The following is a 21,113-nucleotide window of genomic DNA, read 5'->3' as shown; positions in this document are numbered from 1 at the left end:
CTTTACATCTTTATTATTCCATATTAAATGTTTGTGGGGTGAAAAATTGTGTTTTATAAATAAGAAGACAACATAAAAGAACCTGTCTATGAAAGTTAGATAGCTGAAGAGGGATTTTATCAATATCAAAATTGTACTTTAGTAAGAATTCAATACCCCTACACCAGGGCCGTGCAGAGACCTTTTGAGGGGCAGGGGCTCAAATTCAAAAAAGGGCATATGGAACAAGATTTGCTAAGAATATACAGTATGTCATCTTTATTTTAAAAACTGTATATTTTACATTTTAACATAATACTAAATCCACAATTCTGTACACCTCAAAATAAAATATGGAGCCTTAGACTACATTCACACAAATATATCCAAAAAATGCAACCGTTGTCCAAGCAAAATGTAATCTTACATACAGTATCCAAACTGTATATAGAAAGTGCAATATGAAATGTTACATAATACTAAATCCACAATACTGTACACCTCAAAATGAAATATAGAGCCTTACATTAGACTACATTCACACAAATACAAGATAACGAGATATCAAACCAGAAACAGTTTAATTGTACCCTATAACTGCAACCTGAGCTGACTATCAGATTTCTGTAGCAGTGGGCTAGTAGGCTTTGAATCAGAAAGGGATTTGCAAAGGTATGCAGCATGTTTCAGATTATTTTCTCAAAATATAAGGATGTCCTTTATTAAGTCAAAATGTATAGACCACCAACCTACACTGCAGACTACAAATAACCTAAGATAATTTCCCAAAGAAGTGACATGTTCTTTTAAGTGGGCTGCTGGTGAGAAGCAGAAAGCATACACACACACACACACACACACACACACACACACACACACACACACACACACATACACACAACTGTTAACCTACAGAGAACTACTGCTACACACACACACACACACACACACACACACACACACACGCACAACTGATAACCTACAGAGAACTGCTGCTGCTGCACACACACACACACTTCTGTTAACCTACAGAGCACTGCTGCTACACACACACACACACACACACACACACACACGCACAACTGTTAACCTACAGAGAACTGCTGCTGCTGCACACACACACTTCTGTTATCCTACAGAGAACTACTGCTACACATAAACACACACACACACACACACACACACACACACACGCACAACTGTTAACCTACAGAGAACTGCTGCTGTCTTCTCTTGTGTATCAGAGAATGAAACGGGGCGCTATAAGGCTATCACACGATAAGTGTAAGAGATAAGAGTAATTGTGGCCGCGGCAGCTCGTGCAGTTACCGCGAAATGTGACTACTTCAAAGTTAGCTGCCTGCTGGCTGTTTTAATCCTGGAGGAGACTCGTTATGTAGCGGCAGCAGCTAGAGGCCTCTATAACAAACCAAATGTGCATGCATGCATTCTCATTCACTTCAAAAGCACACTTACCTGCACTTCAACTTTCTCTCGCTCTTGCTGGCCGCGCCGCCGACGGATGGCATGGACTCGCTTGTATCTAAGTGGCGCGCCTGGCAGGAAGCCTGGTCATCATGTGATATAAAGGTTTAGGTCGTTTTATCTAGCTAATTATTATTGTTAAATATTATTCTTAAACAGACCACTTGTGGGCCATCGTCAAAGAAAAAAGGTGAAAAAAAAAATCTAGACAAAAAAAGGGCACTTTGGCCTTGAGGGGCAAAAGGGGCAGGTGCTCAAGCACCCATAGCCCCCCCCCCCCCCCCCTCTGCACGTGCATGCCCTACACAATGTGAATCGCGCATGTGCAGAACGGCCGACATCTTTGACAGCTAGCTACGGCAACACTACTACTATAAAACCATAGTTACCGACCGACGCGATACAAAACATGAAATATATATAAATATAGGCCTATACTGTGTGTGTGTGTGTGTGTGTGTGTGTGTGTGTATGTATATATATATATATATATATATATATACACATACATACATATTTTTTTTATGGGCAGTTGGTAGTTGTTTTAAGCTGCTACAGAGCTCTGCAACGCCGGTTACAGAGCTCCGTCATATAAGCAGCAGTTGGTAGTTGTGTTCAGCCACCAATAGGTGACTGTGAGCCTGGTACAGGCACCGCCAGAGGACAGTCCTTTCACGGGCCGTGACAGTTGAGTTTAGGCCAGAAAAAATCAGTGTTATTCGGCCACGGCAGTTGAGTTTAGGCCAGAAAAAGTCAGCGTTATTCGGCCACGGCAGTTAAGTTTAGGCACCGAAATACCAAGTTAAGTTTAGAAAAAAAAGATCATGGTTTGGATTAAAACACTCCCGAGGAACAAACACACGCATTTCCTGGGTGAAAGTTTTTAGTTTTTGCACTTCTTCCAAGTGGTGTTGCCGTAGCTAGCTGTCACTCACATCGTGTAGGGACTCACATCGTGTCTTGACAGGGTTATCAAGCTTTCATGCATTCCAGCATGAGGGTTTTTTGAAACCCACATTTTCGTATTATTTGGGAGGGATAGGGGATATTTAGGGGGAGATAGCAGGTCAACAGTATATGCTACATAGAAGTGGTATATATCATCTGACAGCTGGGGTGCAGCTCAGCATTGTGTCAAGTTTTTCTAGTCATAATTATGCAATAAACGTGTTTTTGGTTAGGCACATACCTAACGTAGGGTAGGGTAAAACATTTGACTAATACATTCAACCTCACCAGTTGAATACTTGCATTAAGACAGTTATCTTTTGTACCACAGGTTTTCTGAAATTTGTTGTAAATTTACTATTGAGACATTATCTTATTAAATATGTGCTAACTTGCAAACATGTCCACAACAGAAACACTGGATATAGCCAGGTTCAAAGTTCTTTTTGACATATTAGAGCCAAAGGTTTTTACAGAGGGGAGTTTGGATATCTCTTTTTATTACTTCATAAATCTGAAAATTCTGTCAACAGCCATACAAAAAAACTATTTTCTCCATGTTTTAAGGTTTACAATGTTACATAAATTAGGCTGAGTGATATATGAACAAACCTTTCTGCAAAACCCTTCAGAATATAGATAGGAATGAAAGTGGAAAGTTAGGAAAATATAGAATATTGCCAACCTTCAAAATCATTACACAAATGCAACTTCCCATTAAAATGTTTATTTTTTCAGAAATATCTGCTTACTAAGCACCTTGATCGACAAAATAATCTTAAGGTCCACTTAATAGCTTTTTTTGGAACTATCAACTATGTTATATCCTCAGTTGCCATGGAGTTTCCGTCTCACATCTGGTCCAAGTTTGTGGATGACATTTTTCACCAAAATGCACAACACTGTGACAACTGAGCAAACTTATGCTGCTGTGAGATTTGGTTAAACGCTCCAGAAACAAGCTTGGACCTTAAGCTTGAGATTTTGTTTTGTCATAACTCAACAAAAAAAAAGTCACACACACACAAATCTTTAGTGATTAGTCTTTTTTTATTAACTTTACAATAATTATGACACATTTGTGAAAGAGGTCAAGTATAATTTATGAAAACGTGACGCGTTTTTTCAGCAATGTGTGGCATTTGAGAGAGAGAGAGAGAAACTATTTCAGTCTGCTGCAGATTAAATATTGACAAGAGTTATTGTCAGTGCTTGACAGACTCTTAAAGTCTGTATTGTTCAGTCACATTCAGTTTTATAAGCTTATAAGCTTAACCTTTAAGTTCACTGACGGGAAGGTGTAAATGCAGCAGGAGAGTTGTTGTGAATCTGAGCCTAACCATTTTCATCTGACCTTGTTTTATAAATTGTATTACTGTTCTCCTCCCTGACGATTTATCTGTGTGAACCAACCTTGAACCAATCCTCCTCTCACTGTTGCCCCTTTCTTATCCAACTACAAAATGCCTGGGGCACTTGCTACAATATAAATACACACCCGCGTCTTTCATCAAACATTCACAACATCGTTGAGCTGAACCCGGCTTTGTGTCACTTTGTTCTCCGAGCACTCGAGTCAACTCTTAAATGTCAAGCAGCAAATTAAAGCATACAAGCCACAGAATAACTGTGATCGGATTGTTCCACAACAACAGTGTAGGTAGTAGGTAGTCTTTCTTATTTTAGAACTCTAGTCCGTACAAGTGTCCAAGAGCAGAGTTGTAGTGCCAGGGAGTACTGACGCCGACCTCGAGAGAAAAAGAGACCTCTTTACCTGGTTTAAAACATATAATTCACACAGAGGCTCTTTTTCACAGTCCTAACCTTTAAGGGCACGGAGAGCCAGGGAGTCCAAAGGCTGTATACCTATGTTTCCAGGGCATGTGTGTCTCTGCATATTAACTAGCATTCTAAGTGATTGGCAAGGGCTGTCTTTGCAGTTCAAATTGCACCAGAACAAAGGGAGATGGACGTTTTTAAAGGCACTTTGAATGGTCAAAATCTGTTCAGCCACTGTGGCGACATCAATGTCAAAAGTCAAGAAAACTGTCTTTCCTCATATTTGAGGGCGTATTGAGGAGTTTAACATCAGTAAGCTATAAACTGTGCTTGATTTCAACATTGACCCGGGGAAACTTACATTAAACATTTGACCTACGGATACAATTTCAATGTTTGTTTACAATAACTTCCGGGTAGAAAACTCTATAATACTCTGTAATACATACAATTTAACGGTGCTGAGCAAACAAGGATGAGGAACAACTGGATATTCTGTCATCTCTGTCCAAAATGCATGTTTGATGCTTTCTTTAAACTTGGAGACCTAATTTACCTGTTGGGCCACAGACTAAAGAAAATGACACCACCCAAACTAGCAGTCAGTCAGACTGTTGGTGAGATGTTGCTGTTTGTAACACTAGATTAGGTTTATCAAAGATGTGAGCAAAGCAACAAAGGACAGCTCCTGGCTGTTGTAACGGCAGTAGTTATGCTCGTTGGACTCACCCGAGGCCAAGTCTGAACGACCATCGTTGGCCATCTCACTTGAGGCCAAGCGTGAGCGTTTTGTTTAGTTTCCTGGGAAGAGTTGGTGATGATTCAACAGGATGCATCTTCAGTGTTCTCTTGAGAAAACATTGACCTAAAAGAGTTCCTGAAATAACAGCAGGTTCCACAAACCCTTCATAAAGACGCTGAAAGCATTTCGTTTTTTTAACGACGCTGAAAACATTTCGTTTTTGGAGTGCATGTTTTACAATTAAACATCCGTTTGTCAGGGTTTCCACAGGAGCCAAAACAAGTTCCTCGTTAGAAAAACACCCAAATATGCTAAAAAAGTCATTTAAAATATAGTTTTAAAAGCTCTTGAAGAAACATTCTGTCTTGTAAGAAGCGAATAGTTCCTCGTCAGTGTGTAGCTGTGTGCATGTTTGTTTTGTTAGTATTTTGTAAGTTTTCGGTGATGCCGTGTTGTTTCTGTCTGTTCTCAGGTTAACTAAGATCCAGTCTGGAGGTCTGATTGTCCGTTGGTGCCTCCAGCAGTCAGCGGGCTGCTCTCATTCAGGTTACTGTCGGCGGTCGAGTCTGTGAGGATGAGAGGAAAAGTATCTGGATCAGAGGAAGAGGAAACAAAGGCCGTATAGGTAAGCAGAAAAGACTAATTCTGACATGCACATCTGTTCTTTTCTGTATTTCTCTGTGGTCCTGTATCACTTAGTACTGTTGGGTATTTCAATTGAAGTACCCATCGCATTGTGTACAACATCTACTCACATCATAGACCAGTTTATTGGGTCCACTTGGCTAAAACCAATGCCGTTTAAAACTTTGTCCCCCAAACGTTTTAATTTTACTGCATTATACAGAGTGGTGTTTCTGTTATATTGTCCAACCCACTCATATTAATGAAGATCAACTAAATGTTATTATCTAAGAGTTGTAAAGGTAGAGGATAGTTTTCCTGAGGTAACAGAGCATTATACTTGTTCTCAGGCTCCATCTAGTGTCTGGCTTTGGAAGTGCAAGTGACATTTTTTAACTAGTTCATGACCAACCTTTGGCTAAGCGCAGCTCTGTCACGTCTTCGGGGTCGTTTCTGGTCTTTGAGGTCCCCCCTGAGGACAGATTGGAGAGACATAATGATTGTGAGAATGACATATATGAACTCTGAAGTTAAAAAAAGCACCTGTAGAGCCTCTAAAATGTGATTTAGTTCTCTTAAACAAATCCAAAGTCTTAGAAAACTCTTTTGTTCTATTTTACTTTCTGAATTTTGTTTTCTTTTTATTCAACTGTCTGCTTTTAGTGACTTTAGTGACTGCCTACATTTCCTAGAATGCATCTGGATAACACGGCTGGAGAACAGGCATGACCCGGTTGCAATTACTTCCAACTGGTGTGACCTGTTTGGCTGTGACAGGTGTAATATTAATAGCTTGGTTTGGAGCATCAATGGATGTTTATATTCTATATTTTCTTTTTTCTATGTATTATTTATAGGAAATAGAGTAGATTTATTTATACATTAACTATGAGACAGAAAAGCTTGACTTTACATGCAGTCCTTTAATATTTTATGCAGAAACACATTTTCCCTCCACACACCAGTTTGAATGAGAGTTTTAGGACCAGTGAATTTTGCATATTAGATTTTACACTAATGCTGATCATAAAATAAGATTTTGTTTTACTTTATTTCAGAAACAATCAACTTGCAGTGGTAGAAAGTAAAAATTATGTTTATTTAAGTAGAATTTTAAGTATTTCTCCATTTTATGCTTATTGCATAACGCTAACATTAAAAATGCTGCTCACACATTAATGCGTCAGTTGTAAATAAACAATAATATATGAAAATAACCCTGAAGAGGGCCATTTGGCTGTGTAACGAGTACTTTTACTTGAAGTACATTTAGCTGATAATGCTTCAAGATTTTGAATGCAGAGCCTTTAGTTGTAACCGAGTATTTTTAGAATAAAATATCTAAATACTCCCAACCGTTTTTGGTGTGAAAGCTGTGTTTTCATTAGTTAGTTGTAACATTCAGCACTTCACTTCTGCCATGAAGTAATGGTTTTAAAAGTGTAAAACCGACAGTGGTTTTAAATTTAATTTAATTTTCAAAATCTGATAGTTTGGTGGAGAAGTAATTGTTTACTGTATGCTAAATTAAATTCTGTTAAATGTGCTTTTTTTTTTTTTTTTTTTGCTGTATTGACTGTGAAATATCTCATTCTCTTCTAAGACCCACAAAAAAATATTAAACTGAAACCAGGCATGTCCAAAGTACGGCCCAGGGAACAATCACGGCCCGCAGCCAGATTTCATACGGCCCGCAGCCTCGGTTTGCGAAGGACAAGTGCATAAGTCATATGTTGTAAGCTTAAATGTTATTTTAACAAACTTTGCATCACGCATAATAAGTAATGTTTAAAATGAACATGGGGTTAAGATATTTATCAACTTCAAGTTTAAGGTAGTCCATACAGTATGTTCGGTTATCTGACTATTGATGTAAAAGTAAGGCAGGTTTTTTTTTTTTAGATTTGTTCACGTTTGAGTGCCGTTGATTTGGTTACATTGCAATTTAAAAAAAAAAAAAAGAAAAAAAAAAAAGAAAAGATAATTCTGACAATGAAAATAAAAATTGTTATAGTAGTGCATTAGTATGTAACTTTTTTTGTAAAGAAAAATGTCAGATGGGACCTTTGGCCCCCGGGCATCTTCACATTATCAAATCTGGCACTCTTTAAAAAAAGTTTGGACACCCCTGACTTAAACCTTAAAAAACGTAGAATTTCACATAGTGACCACCCTATAAAGTGTATATATTATGATAGCTACACACTATCTGAGTGTGTGAATGCATTTTGAAATCTAACAGAATGAAAGAGAAAATGATCAGAGAGAGATTGAAATTTGTGTCTCGTGTCAGTCCAGTCAAGCGGTCTTCTTCTCCTCGAGTTCATCTTTACCTTTCATCTTCAGGTAGACCAGCATGACGGCCAGAGCCAGAACCAGCACTGCTATCACCAGACCAACTATCCACCAATAAGATGGGGCTTCTGCGGTACGTTCCTCACCTGCACACAGGTAACAGAGACAGAAAAGATACAGTGTAATACACTTAAACAACGACAGCAGCTGCTTTTTGCTTTGCATGTTGTTTGTCTTGTTGTTGGATGTCTTTAGATTTTTTATATACGTATATAATTATGAATACCTTTGACACCAAACCTCACCAAAACTATGAATCATTTTTTGAAAGCTCATATGGGACGTTTCAGGAAGCTCTGACCAGCAATCTATTTTGTGATTTAGGTAGGCTTTTTTTTCTACCAAAAATGTTTTGTGCTGGATTTGGGTGTACTTGGATATATTATTATTTCAAAGGGAATACATTATTTTAACCCCACTGCTTTAAAGGTTAAGTCTGGTGATATTCTATATTTTTCTTGTCTAAAAATGTCATTAAAAAAAGACCAAAAATAACAAAGCATGTATCTTACTGTAAAGCATTGTGTATCTTAAGCTTAAGCTTAAATACTCACTAGAGCACCAAATGTAGATGAATCCGCTGCTGAAAATAGTCCCCAACAAATGCACTATTGCCTCGTGTTTGTTTGATAAAATCTACAGTTTAATTGTGTTTTGTGACCTCACCAACAGGACCGTCGATGGTGACATCCGTGCGTTCGGTGTGGGTGTTGTGCGGCACGGAGAACACGCAGGTGTAGCTGCCCGTGTGCTCCAAGTGTTGGGGGTCCATCAGACGCAGGGAGCCGTCTCCGAACGGGACCCTGAAGCCGTCCAGCTCCACGTGTTTGTCCCAGGGCGGCGTGGAGACGCTTTTCCCCGACTGGCTGTCGTAGGTGAGGATGTCGGAGTGCTCCTCGCCGTTGATGAAGCTCCAGTGGAGGAAGGGGTTGTTCAGGTAAGGAGGGGCATGGCAGGGGATGGTCAGGTCTCTTCCTTGAGCTCCTTTTATTTCTACTAGAGAGAAATGGCATAGTGAGTGTTGTGTAATTTCCAGCTTATGAACTCATGCTATGTAAGTTGAGACAGTGGTACCCAGGTCTCATTCAGGTCAGTGTCCAACATAACCTCATGACCTTTCCAGGGAGAGGAGTACTTGAACTCTGTGCCTCCATAGATGACAGGAGGAGTAGCAGCTATATGATAGGACAGTGCTGCTCACCCTGCCAAGGCCATAGAGAAACTAAACACATAACACATTTTGTCTGCGCTGAGATATTTGGGCGCCCTCAATATCTTTGCTTTCATTGAAGGTTCAGCTAAACTTCAAAATAGTTTGACACAATAAGGAAGACAGGAACCCAGAGTTGAGACGCAAATGCATAATATCACATTGCGGTTAAACTGTACTGTCTGCTCAATTGTCTCCTCAATTAGGTGTTCATTAAATTCTCCCGTGTAAGTCATTAAAATCTCCCGAATCTTCTTCACGTATTTGAAATGAGTTTTGCTGCTTCTGAGTTTTTCCTTAGAAGTGAGGGAGGCACAAAAAGTCTCTCCAATAAGTAAATCAATAAATAGAAATTAAAGCATATGAAAGATATTTTCTGCATTGTTTTTTTTCACCTATTTCCCTGAATGAGGCCGTCCAGGCCGGACCGCCGTAGGAAGTCGTGACTTTACAGATGTAGATGAGGTTAGGTCGTCCTTTCAGCCTCTTGAGGCGGCTGTCGACCGTGTACAGCCCCTGTTTGTTGGCCAGCATGCGTGTAACCGGTCGGAGGTCCTCCAAAGTGGGCGGCTCGGTCGCCCAGGTTACCCGAGGGGCCGGGAAAACATTACTGACGGTGCACTTCATCTCCTCGTAGCCGCTCAGCCTGGACAGCTCCACAGACAGGCCTCGGATGGGTGCTACACACACACAAACACACACACACAAAGACACTCACAGCATGCTGGAATGTTTCCCAGCAGCCCCTGATGATAGACTCTAAATGTCAGGCCCAATATAGCCTGACATCATTCTAATGCAGATAACATCAGAGCTCGCTTAGGACAATATAACAGTTCTTACTAACATTGGAAATACTGTTTTTAAAACTTTTAAAGTACCCTAATGTTGCTTCATTACAGAGCCTCTGACAGGTTCAATGGGAGAAACACATATTGGCATGGACATCAGTGTCTTGAAGTAATTAGAAGTAATTATACACCTGGTATTCAGCATAAAAGCAGGGAATTATGAAACAAGACTATATCTACAGCCATGCTGGCGCCTCTGTTACACTAAGAGCTCAATGCTAACGTAATGTTTAGCTGGTATAATGTTTACCACGTTTAGCCAGATTAGCTGTTTTTTGTTCCATGCTGTAAACGTGTTTATTTCTGCTTTCAAATTGGGCATTTTAACTGTGGGCTGTGAGGGATTGGCTCACGTTGTCAGACCTATCTCTACAGGGCTGTGTCAGCAAAGCAGTATGGTCTGGCTATGCCACTTATCTTTTCTGGGATAGGGGAAAAGAACACTGTGGCTTGTTTGTATTTCATTAATCCAATCACAACCGTCCTGGACCGCGCTAAGCCCCGATAGCGGAGATAGTGAGAGGACGTTTCACCTTGTTTTTATAGCATCAAATAACAAAAAAAAGATGAACGTTTTCATAACTACTTGAAATGACAGAAACCATCTTTGGTAAAAAAAAAAAAAAAATGTATTTGACGTGTACTTTGATGTTATAGTTTGGTCCATGACCCATCTGCTGACATGGAGCGGGCAGGATTTATGACCTATTCTGCAGCCAGCCACCTGGGGGCAATCCAGATGTTTTGGCTTCACTTAATCCAGTAGGTTAGCACCACAATGACGATGTTGTTCACACCAGTCTAAACGAATCGAACCGAACAGTCACACTGCACCGAAACTGCATCCTCCATTCCTAATAAACTCACCTTCCACCTTCACGATGATCTTTGCGTTGTGTTCGCCCTTCGAGGTGCGCACTACACACCTGTACGTGCCTCTGTCCTTCAGACCACTCCCCCTGAGGATCAGCGTGGCGTTGCCGCGGGATACCAAATGCGGGAAAACGGAGGCGCGGCCGGCTATCTGCTCGTGCTCGAAGTGCTCTTCGCTGCTGTCGTCGTCATCATCATCATCATCTTCGTCATCATCATCATCATCAGCGTCGTCATGGTTATCGCCATGTTCCCGCTTAAACTTGTACACCAGCACGTCCTGTCTGAACCACTCGATGGTCTCCTTGCTGCCCGGCTGGAAGCTGCAGGGCAGCACGCACTCCTGCGAGACGAAGCACGTCACAATGACATCTGGAACAAGACAAGGAGAGTCCAGGTGAGATACTGCGATGTTAGACGAGAGATTTGTGTCATCATTAAGTTGTGTTAAAGACCTCATATTTTGCTCGTTTTCAGGTTCATAATTGTATTTAGAGGTTGAACCAGAATAGGTTTACATGGTTTGATTTTGAAAAAACACCATATTTTTGCTGTACTGCACACTGCTGCAGCTCCTCTTTTCACCCTGTGTGTTGAGCTCTCTGTTTTAGCTACAGAGTGAGACCTCTCACTGCTGTAACATCTTTGTTGGGAGTCGCACATGCGCAGTACCTAGGTAAGGACTACTAGCCAGTCAGAAGCAGAGTATGAGGGCGTGCCCTGACAGTACCTAGGTAAGGACTACTAGCCAGTGAGAAGCAGAGTATGAGGGTGTGCCCTGACAGTACCTAGGTAAGGACTACTAGCCAGTCAGAAGCAGAGTATGAGGGTGTGCCCTGACAGTACCTAGGTAAGGACTACTAGCCAGTCAGAAGCAGAGTATGAGGGTGTGCCCTGACAGTAGCTAGGTAAGGACTACTAGCCAGTCAGAAGCAGAGTATGAGGGTGTGCCCTGACAGTAGCTAGGTAAGGACTACTAGCCAGTCAGAAGCAGAGTATGAGGGTTTGCCACTATAGCAGCTAGGCGAGCATTTAAACGTGTGTTACAAAGTAACGCAAAATGACGCGTGTTTGTTACAGAAGTAAAGGCTGGACTACAAAAGAGCTGTTTGGAGCAGTTTGTGGACAGTGTATAGTGTGGGAGATGGTAACTCCCTTTGGGGTGGACTTTGGGCTTTTTCACTTTGTAAACTTATTACATGCAAAAAAAACATGAACAAAATAAAGGTAAGGGAAAAGGCCAAAAAGCATAATATGAGCACTGAAAAGCTTACATTTCTGTTTTTATATCAGTGGAGTGACACATTCACACATTCATTCTCCTATCTGTGTGAATGATGTGCTTCAGTAGCCTTTCCTCTCTCTAGGTTACATGCAGGAGAGGAGGTCACCTGGAAGAATGTACAAAAACACAGAAGCAAGAACTCTAATCTCAAACAGGGACATGTTGCTTTTAAGGTGAATATTTCAAAACTGATGTGGAGAATTATTCACCCTCAACTTCCCTTCATTGCCACACATCCAGGGTGGAGGCGGGCAGTGATGAATAGACTGCAGTTACACACTATTGACAAATGAAATCAGGGCAGGAATTTCCTACACCTAGGGCAAGTGGGCTTGCCCCTACAAGGGTGAAATTCCAGGCCAGCTTTTCACATTTGTTTAGTTTTTACATGCTTCCCTGATATAGTGAGAAACAGTAAACCAGTCTGATTGAAAACAGATAAGTGACATGATGATAAAAATGTAATCAAAATAACAACAGTAGAACAGAAGCGGCACTGTAGCAAATAGTATTGGCAAATTGTGCGTGTATATACTGAATAATTTCCTTGTCAGATTGAAGTGTACAAACATTTCTGATTGTTGAGCAATTCAAAGTTAACGTCATTGCTTAAGTCAATAGTGGGTGGAGCCTGAAGGGGGATCGATAAATTTAAAAAAACAAACTAAAATGAATGTGAACTAGAGACCAATTTGGGATGGGATCAGACTAGCTGCGACACCAAATTGGGCCAGGGGCGTACCCCTACTACTTTTGTTGCCCTTGCTCAGAAAACGCCCATCATCGATCTCAACTAAGAAAGACAGATAGGGAGGGGACCTCCTCTGTGGTAGTTACCGCTACAGTAGGTGTCTCCACAACCACATTTTGCCATGACACACATATACACACACACACACACACACACATTTTTCATTAATTTATGGCTAAACATTCATAATGCTGGAGCATTGGCAGGCTTGTTCAAGTATAAGGCTGACAATATTCTATTTTATCTTTATTGTCAACAATTGCACTATTGTCCAAGCAAAATTTCCCCTTGGGGAGAATAAAAATATAGATAAGATAAGAAAGTATATCTTATCTTATCAAGGGGAAAACACTTAAGTTAAACATCACTAAATGGGTCCACATCTCAGTGTTGAATCAACTCAACCTTTGAGCTTTTGTTTTGATTGTGTGTATGTGTATGTGATTGCATAAGTGCGTGACGGTTACTGGAATGGCAACAGATGACTGATGATTGGAGGAATTAGCTGTTGCTTTATCGCCTGAGTGTTTCTATCAGTAGTTTTCCCGCCTCCGTCCTCCATGACTGTTTTATTATGGCTGATACTGCCGGCTGACGCTCCCAGCTGTTCTTGGAAATCACAGCTCTGTAATAACTCAGACCTCTGACTCACAGCTGCACGATGCAGCAAAGCAGCCGACCAGTTTACCTGCATGACAGCCAGGCGACGGCCGCCTCCTGTCTCACGCTATCGTGACATTTCGTGCCCTTGTAGAAACCTTTGTGTGCTTTGAACAATCTGCTGAGCAAACACGAATCTCTTCAAGGTAGCCAACGAAGTGTGAAACATTAACTTCACACACTCCGTTATTTAATAGAATAAATACTCAATTCAACTCATTTACGTACTTTAACTGATAAAAAGGCAGATGTGTGCAAAACTAGTGATAAGCATTTCCAGCCCACGAACAAAAACTCTCTATCAGCACTGTTTTTAGCATCAAAAGACATTCTACCGCCATAAAAAGTAAATTCTTTGCGCTGTAAACTGTATTAAGAGCTGTCTGTTTCTGCAGCTCTTTGGTGACAAACACAGTTCAATAAAAGGTCATTTTACTTACTGTAAAGTCATTTTAAAGCCACATCCCCCCCCCCCCCCACACACACACACACACACACACACACACACACACACACACAATTTTCCAACGTATGACACGTACTGTAACTTTCCAACATTCGCGCCCACTTCACACAGTGATAGGCCAGCTGTGGTTTGAACTTCTTCCCTATCTGGCTCTCTTTCTTTTTCTCTTTCTTTACACAATTTCTGGCACTTTTCATGTAAACAGCCGAGTTCGACCCTATGGATATCTTCCAGGTGAGACTGCACGTTGCATGCCGGACTTAGTGTTGTTAATTTAACTAAGATTAAATGTTTGTGTGTATTTAATAAAGGGGATTAGTTCTCCAGCAGAATCCTCGAACAGCCTTTTTTTTCCTGCCTAATGTGACTGTGTACATGTTTGCTGTAAATGGTAACGTTTCAATCTATTAAGTCCTTGAGAGTGTTATCACTACGCATTTTTGCTTTTCGTGTAATTTCACGCCAGTTTCTAGGGGACTTATAATGTGACGTAGAATAAAGAGAGAGCAGGTCTGCGTAGGGAGGAGGTCAGGGTTGACGGATGGGTCAAAGAAACACTGGACTTTTACCAGGAGACCGCTGTTTGTGTCCCTTGTGAAACCAGAAATCAGTGTTAGAGTTTTATTGTATCCTTTATTTAGCCAGAAAGGTCCCATTGAGATACAATATCTCTTCTGCCAGGAACTCCTGGTCAATCGCAACTTAATTTACGTAACAAACGTACAAATTTACATGCTTAAGATGGGATTGTAAAACTGTTCCAGATCTTAGGAATCAAACAAAAACTCTGGAAAAAGGTTTTCGGAACGGGCCAGGGATGAAAGAAAGAAGGTTGAATACAGAGTACCAGGGTTTCCCCCAGAAAAGTTGTTTAGCTCGGTGACAAGTGTCTTCTTTTCTAAGCTAACTGGAGATTTGAAAATATGACTACGTCTGCGTTTCCAACCGAGCCACCCCACTGTAACTGTAGTTTAAAATCTTTAAAATACATTACAAAATAATTCCCAGTGGCCTAGGCCTGGTGGGGGGCAACTTAGGCACTTGCAATATACTGGGGGAAACCCTGAATACTATTATTCTAAATGTGTGTACAAATCCAGGCACATAATGGCATTATGGACATGAAGAAGGATTGGATTGTCAGAAAATCTGGATTTGATTCAAGCTTCCTGCTCTTCTTTAGGCTGCAGCCTTTTTGTGTTCTTCATGCCATTAAGTGACTATATTTATATTATTATATTTATACTATACACATTTAACATATTTTGTTTAATATGCATTTGACATGTTTTTTGTCTTTCTGTTCCAGATCTCAGCAGTGAAGTTAACCCTCCTGTTTTTCTCAGGTCAAATTTGACCCGTTTTCAAAGTTTCTATATCAGAAATTTGGGTTTCTTTCAACCAAATTGCCCCGAAAGAACATGAATGGTTCCATACAACGCTCTTCACAAGTGAAATTAAGGATCAGATCTCTACTTTCATTGAATTGTGGGTATTGTATTCATGTTCATAGCATTATCCTGACTAAACTTTGACATGTCTGTGATTATCCATTACCTTCATTCCTCTCATCTTAACCATTACTCCAAATCATTCATCATTTCTGCTTTTTTTTTAAATTTTTTTAAATATATTTTATTCATAGCTTTTCTGTTTAACAAACAAGAAAAAAGCACAGCAGAACACAGCAAAGTAACCCACCCATAGACAAGCAATAAAAACAATAACAATAGACTAACAATTAAGTAGCTAAATGAAAAAGAAAATATTGTATCAAAGTATATATATACATGTACAAACATTTCTGCTTTTTTCTTACACAAAAATTAGGTATAATTTAATATAAATGAGGTTTATTAACCATTCATTCCAGAAAAAATAAGTGTAAAACTAGTGTAAATGAGTTGGTTCTAGTGGTGAAGATACTGGTGTTAATGGAGAGAAAACATAGTGCCAAAAACGTTGAAATAAGCAAGCAAAATGTGAGGGGAAAAAAGCATCAAAAAGGTTAAAAAAACGGTCTAAAAGTGTTGATTTTGACCCGGGAGGACAACCCAAGGGTTAAAATGATACCTTAGCTCTCAGGAATGAGGGTCAGAGCTGTAAAATAAGACCAGACAGACATTTCTTTCAAGTCCAGCTGCTTCACTGCTGTTTCACTTGCTGTGGTGGGGAAATATTTCCATCCTGAGTTCATACCTGACGTCAGGACTTAATGTGGGCGGAAAAAAGTTTGAATAACCCATTTGTGTAATTTGGGACCGTTCTGAGATTGCAGAAGGAAAAATCCCATCATCTTGCAACTTCAAAATGCAGAGATTCTGTGTATCAGGTTCTGTAAAGAAACCCTTTTAATCCCTGTGAATGTTGTCATGCTCACAGATCAGTTGAAGCTGCTGGACAAAGAGGCGTTTGTGTTTTACCTGGGGTTTTGTCCTGCGTTGCAAAGCCGATCCACAGGAGGAAACAGGCCCATGTGTGTATCGCTGACATGATTTCCTTTCAGCTACACGCATTTACGACTCACAGAAATGCGTGCAGACAGTTCATTCAGTCCACGCTTCTTCCACTGTGGCGATTTCAGGCGAGGGATTCCCTTTTTGCCTTGTAGCAGGTTTTTCCTTGGATCCCTCTGGGTGGTTTGGCATCACACACACACACACACACACACACACACACACACACACACACACACACACACACAGACACACAGACACAAGGACAAAGGAAGAGAAAAGCATAATTAGAGGCACATTCTTGTTTAAGTGGACACAGGAAGGTGTGCAGTATAAAACGTGACAAGACATGTGGGGCTTTCTGAGGAGAGTTCAGGTTTGATCCTCTGAGCAGTTTTGGCTTTTCATCACCAAAAAATAAAAAGTGAGATTTGCAGCTGAAGCCCTGCACTCTTTCATCCACCACAAACTCTGAAAACCTGATGCATCTGTTGCTGATGCACAATAGATTCCTCTCACCTTATCCCCTCACAATCTTAACCCTCCGATACAAACACAGGTGAACTACATCAAAGACTGTGAGAAGTGAAAAGTGAAGTATGTCCAGCGGCTGATAAATCAGTCATTCCGTTTTAAAGGTGAAGGAAGTGTACTACGGTTTGAAACACAGAAAGTGATTCATTAAGCATTGTGACGTTTGTTGCCAGGAGGTGAGAGGCGTGCGTGCAGCCACTGGCATTGTCAGAGCGTTTACGTGGGATCCTTCCTGCATTAGAGCTGAACACAATTCCCTCTTAAAGTGTTATAGAGTACAGAAGAAGCACATTATCGCATATTTACTGCTCGTGGCTTTCCGTTGGCTGAAGAAGAAGGCCAGCACTTGGATTTTGTCCAAATATTTCCTCTGGGTGACAGAGCAAAAGTGCAGCAACGGCTGAGCAAACATGCACGTAATGACAAATTACTTTTGTTTTCGCTTGTGTCCTGCGACAAAACAAGGTTGTCTATTTTCTCAGAGCTGACAGATGACTTTGGTCTCTCGGAGAAAAAAAAGACAAAACCTTTAAAAAAAAGAAAGTTTCAGGTAAATTTCAGGTAGGATTCTGCAGAAATCAATACATCTGATCAATAATTATATAATTCCAAATGAGTAATCTTTTAACAGAGAGAACATCAGCCGCAAAAGAATCATGTGCTTCGCATTAAAATGTAGCAACAAGTAACGTGCAGAAGAATGTAATAAAAGCTATAACTAATGCCACAACAAGTCAATGAAAAGTTGTGCAGGGACACACTACACTCACCGTGCTGCCTCTAAAATATACAGCAACTCTTTTCAATACCTTATTCTGTAATAATAACAAATGTATTATACATTATTGCACCACTAACAATACCTCTTTGGCCTCAATAGTCCCAGATTATGTTATAGTTAGTGTGCTTTACATTAAGATGGATACAGCATATTTAATAAAATACAATAAATCAACAAAGCGTTGTGCAAGTAAGGATACAACTTGTGCAACTGTGCAAGAACACACCACACACACACCACACTCAAGTGCCTCTACCACACTTTTCTGACACATTTATGAGACATAATTACCGTAAGACACTTTGACCTCAGCTGCATTCACATCTCATCTGTAACTCAGTGTGCTTCATATTGAAATATGTACAGCTAGGTAACATGCAGACTATATCAATTAAAATACAAGAAAAAGCAGCAAGTTAACAAAACATTGTGCAAGGAGAACACACAACATTCACTGTGCTGCCTCTTAATATAAAGCAACACCTTATCCTGTTTAATAACACATTCATACTTATTATGACACAAACAATGTTCCAGCACATCTTAAGCTAATGTTGCTTTACGTTCAAATGAAATGAATGCAAGCAACAACCGACATGCACAGAAGATTATATATTGAATAAATTATGAGAAAATGCAACAAGAAGTCAATAAAAAATGTGCAGGAACACACTTAACTCACTCCGCTGTCTATAAAACATACAGTAACTCTTTTTAGACAGCTTATTAAGTATTAACACATTTGTTAGAGTTACTAAGATACTAACAATAACTATTTGACCTCAGCTGCACTCACATCTTATCTATAACTCTGTGTGCCTCACATTGAAATATGTATAGCTAGGAGCAACATGCAGAATGTATCAATTAAAATACAAGAAAAGGCAACAACAGTGTGCAAGAACACACTACACTCACTGTGCTGCCTCTAAAACATACAGCAACTCTTATTCTGTTGATGATAACCCATTTATTAGTTAAGACACTAACAATAACGTTTTGACCTCAGCTCACATCTTATCTGTAACCCAGTGTGCGTCACATTGAAATGTGTACAGCTAGAGAGACGTGCACAGATTATATATTGATTAAAATACGAGAAAATGCAATGTTCAGGAACACACTTCACTCCCTCGGCTGCCTCTGAAACACAGTCAAACTTTCTAACATCTTATTCTGTAGTAGTGCCACATTTTTAAGAGTTAATGACTGACAATAACTTTGACCAGATGCTGTTCCAGCTCATCTTTAAACTCAAGGTGTTTGGAAATGAAAGAATTGAAATGAAATGTAAGCAAGCAACATAAGTAACATAATAAAATCTATAAAACATCAAGAAGTCAATGAACACACTTCACTCACTGTGCCGCCTCTAAAACATACAGTCAAACTTTTTAATACCTTTTTTTTTTATTAGTTTATAAGACACTGACAATAACTCTGACCTCAGGTGCTGCCTCTAAAACACTAACTGCATTATTCTGCATTAGTTAGTCTTTACTTATGTGTTGTGTCAAACATGTCACATCTCACACAGGATTATAAAACACCGTAATTTATCAATCAATAACATATACAAAACCGACAACCGACCAAAAACATCAGCTTCAACATTGTATTCATGGTTATATACTTTCAAATTACATACAGTATATTTTTGTGCAAACGTTTCGAATAAATTGTACACTCAGTAGAAGTAACAAGGCAATAAATATCAACAGGCTTGAAGTTTATCCTGATGAAAAGGTCTTTTCTTCTCACCTTAACTTAACTAACCAGCTCAGTCTCTAAATAAATGTCACAAGACAACGTTGTGCGTGGTTTCCAGTGCAAAGGGACAACAGAAAACTAAATTTAGCTCATTTTCTATATCATATAATAAAAGATGTATTCGTTATTAGGACCTCAGTGGTTACTCTTTGACCTCAGGTGCACTCAGACTTTATCGCAATAGTTCCACCCTTCGTGAAGCAGCTTTCATCACGATTGAAGTTTGTATCGAAGCAGCTGATTACTTTTTATGAATGAAATGTATATTTTTAGAAGTTTCTGTGCAGCTTTAGAGCTTCATCCCAGCACTGAAACTGCTCCTACAGATGATATGAATCCCCTTCTTTTAGCTACTGACCCAGAAATATAATCCTTCTAGACCTTAACATGCTCATACAAGTGTCCTTATTTATATTATCTTTAGAAGTAGTAGTAGTTTTAGTATCCTGTAAAAAAAAAAAGCTCACTGTACGTATGGAAGAAATTACAGAAAAAGCAATAATTAGTACTTACAGAATCTCCTGGACATCCACAGTAAAGCTTCTCTTGGTAACTCTTTTAATCGACCTGATGTGTCACACAGAGCCGCTACAGGACTGAAATTAGTGCCATCTGTCAGTGACATGCCGGGAAATGCATGTGAAACCTGATGAAACACTCACAGTGACTCAGCTGGAGCTCCAACTTCAGATGAAATCCAGGAGAAAATGAGGAAGAAGATTGGCCGAGCACGTCCCCTCCTGAGGCTGAGTGCGTCTCAGCTTGACTGGATCAACAGGTTATTTAGAGAATAGGCTGCACACACACTCGCGCAAACATTTCTCCACACACAATTCAATGCAGGGAGGGTAAGGTTGCTCCACACACACACACACACACACACACACCCTCTGAATGGGTGGAGTTTGGTTGTGATTGGCAAACTTACAAACACAGACCCTCTACAGGAGTCGGTGTTTCCTCGGCAGCTCCATCAAATGTCAGCGGGGTTTGCTTTCAAAGAGCAGCGCTGTTTTAGTGCCTGATATGCACCGTGTGCAATGTGTTGTATGTTAAACAGTCGACACTTTATCACCCTGCGTGTCCGAGCACATTAAAGGCTTCTTTTCCTCTGTTTACTCAAATCACGTGTAGGATATAAATCAAAGAGCCGCATCAAGAGAGGCAGTAACAGTTTTATCCTTTAGCATCAGCAGACAGGATGTGTCTCCTTTTTAAGTCATCTTTAATTAATTATGTATTCATCTTTTGGTCTGGTTCAGATGGAAAGGAAAAGTAAAACAATCCCAGATGTCGATGAGTAACCTTTATTTAACTTGGGAAGTTCTGCCGAGTGCATTGTTCTCTTTTTCGGGGGAAGCCACAGTTACTCACACCTAGAAGCTGGATACCAGGGAAACCAGTCTTATCTCACTCTTCTTGGGCTTACATTAAAAGTGCATCAGTCATTAAAGAAACTTACAGTACAGTAAGTGGTGAAAAGAGGAAGGGAGGGAGGGGGGGGGACTTTAACCTTTTATCTTTTATGGAATGATTAGGACAGTCTCTGATAAGACTGAAAAGG

The 21,113-nt window shown here is 40.1% G+C and overlaps 1 protein-coding gene across 3 annotated transcripts; it reads right to left on the bottom strand.

Annotated features, from left to right (window-relative positions):
* Positions 1 to 4,736: 4,736 nt before the first annotated feature.
* Positions 4,737 to 20,363, bottom strand: hhla2b.1 (HERV-H LTR-associating 2b, tandem duplicate 1). Of its 3 annotated transcripts, XM_035998068.1 has the most exons (9): positions 20,212 to 20,362; positions 20,063 to 20,137; positions 16,432 to 16,640; positions 10,841 to 11,218; positions 9,518 to 9,802; positions 8,579 to 8,905; positions 7,891 to 7,998; positions 5,970 to 6,029; positions 4,737 to 5,499 (listed from the first exon to the last, which is right to left on the bottom strand). In XM_035998068.1, the coding sequence occupies exons 3-9, from the start codon at positions 16,499 to 16,501 to the stop codon at positions 5,411 to 5,413; spliced, it is 1,317 nt and encodes a 438-aa protein (XP_035853961.1). In that variant the 5' UTR covers positions 16,502 to 16,640; positions 20,063 to 20,137; positions 20,212 to 20,362; the 3' UTR covers positions 4,737 to 5,410. The 3 variants fall into 3 exon arrangements, with proteins under 3 accessions (XP_035853961.1, XP_035853960.1, XP_035853962.1); XM_035998067.1 differs by having other exon boundaries at positions 20,063 to 20,363; XM_035998069.1 differs by lacking the exon at positions 20,063 to 20,137.
* Between the last annotated feature and the right edge of the window lie 750 nt (positions 20,364 to 21,113).

Source organism: Sander lucioperca, chromosome 23 (assembly GCF_008315115.2).
Source record: "Sander lucioperca isolate FBNREF2018 chromosome 23, SLUC_FBN_1.2, whole genome shotgun sequence".
NCBI lineage: Eukaryota > Metazoa > Chordata > Actinopteri > Perciformes > Percidae > Sander > Sander lucioperca.
The sequence above is the reverse complement of the archived record's forward strand: the minus strand, read 5'-3'. Positions and strand labels throughout refer to the sequence as shown.

What these genes read in the sequence shown, in the direction of transcription:
- hhla2b.1 (XM_035998067.1), bottom strand. Translation starts at nt 16,501, where the DNA reads ATGTCAGCGATACACACATGGGCCTGTTTCCTCCTGTGGATCGGCTTT. An exon ending in GGCCTCATTCAGGGAAATAG is followed by an intron (nt 8,906 to 9,517) that starts GTGAAAAAAAAC and finishes TCTCTCTAGTAG; the next exon opens with AAATAAAAGGAGCTCAAGGA. An exon ending in AGAGCTGCGCTTAGCCAAAG is followed by an intron (nt 5,500 to 5,969) that starts GTTGGTCATGAA and finishes TCATCCTCACAG; the next exon opens with ACTCGACCGCCGACAGTAAC.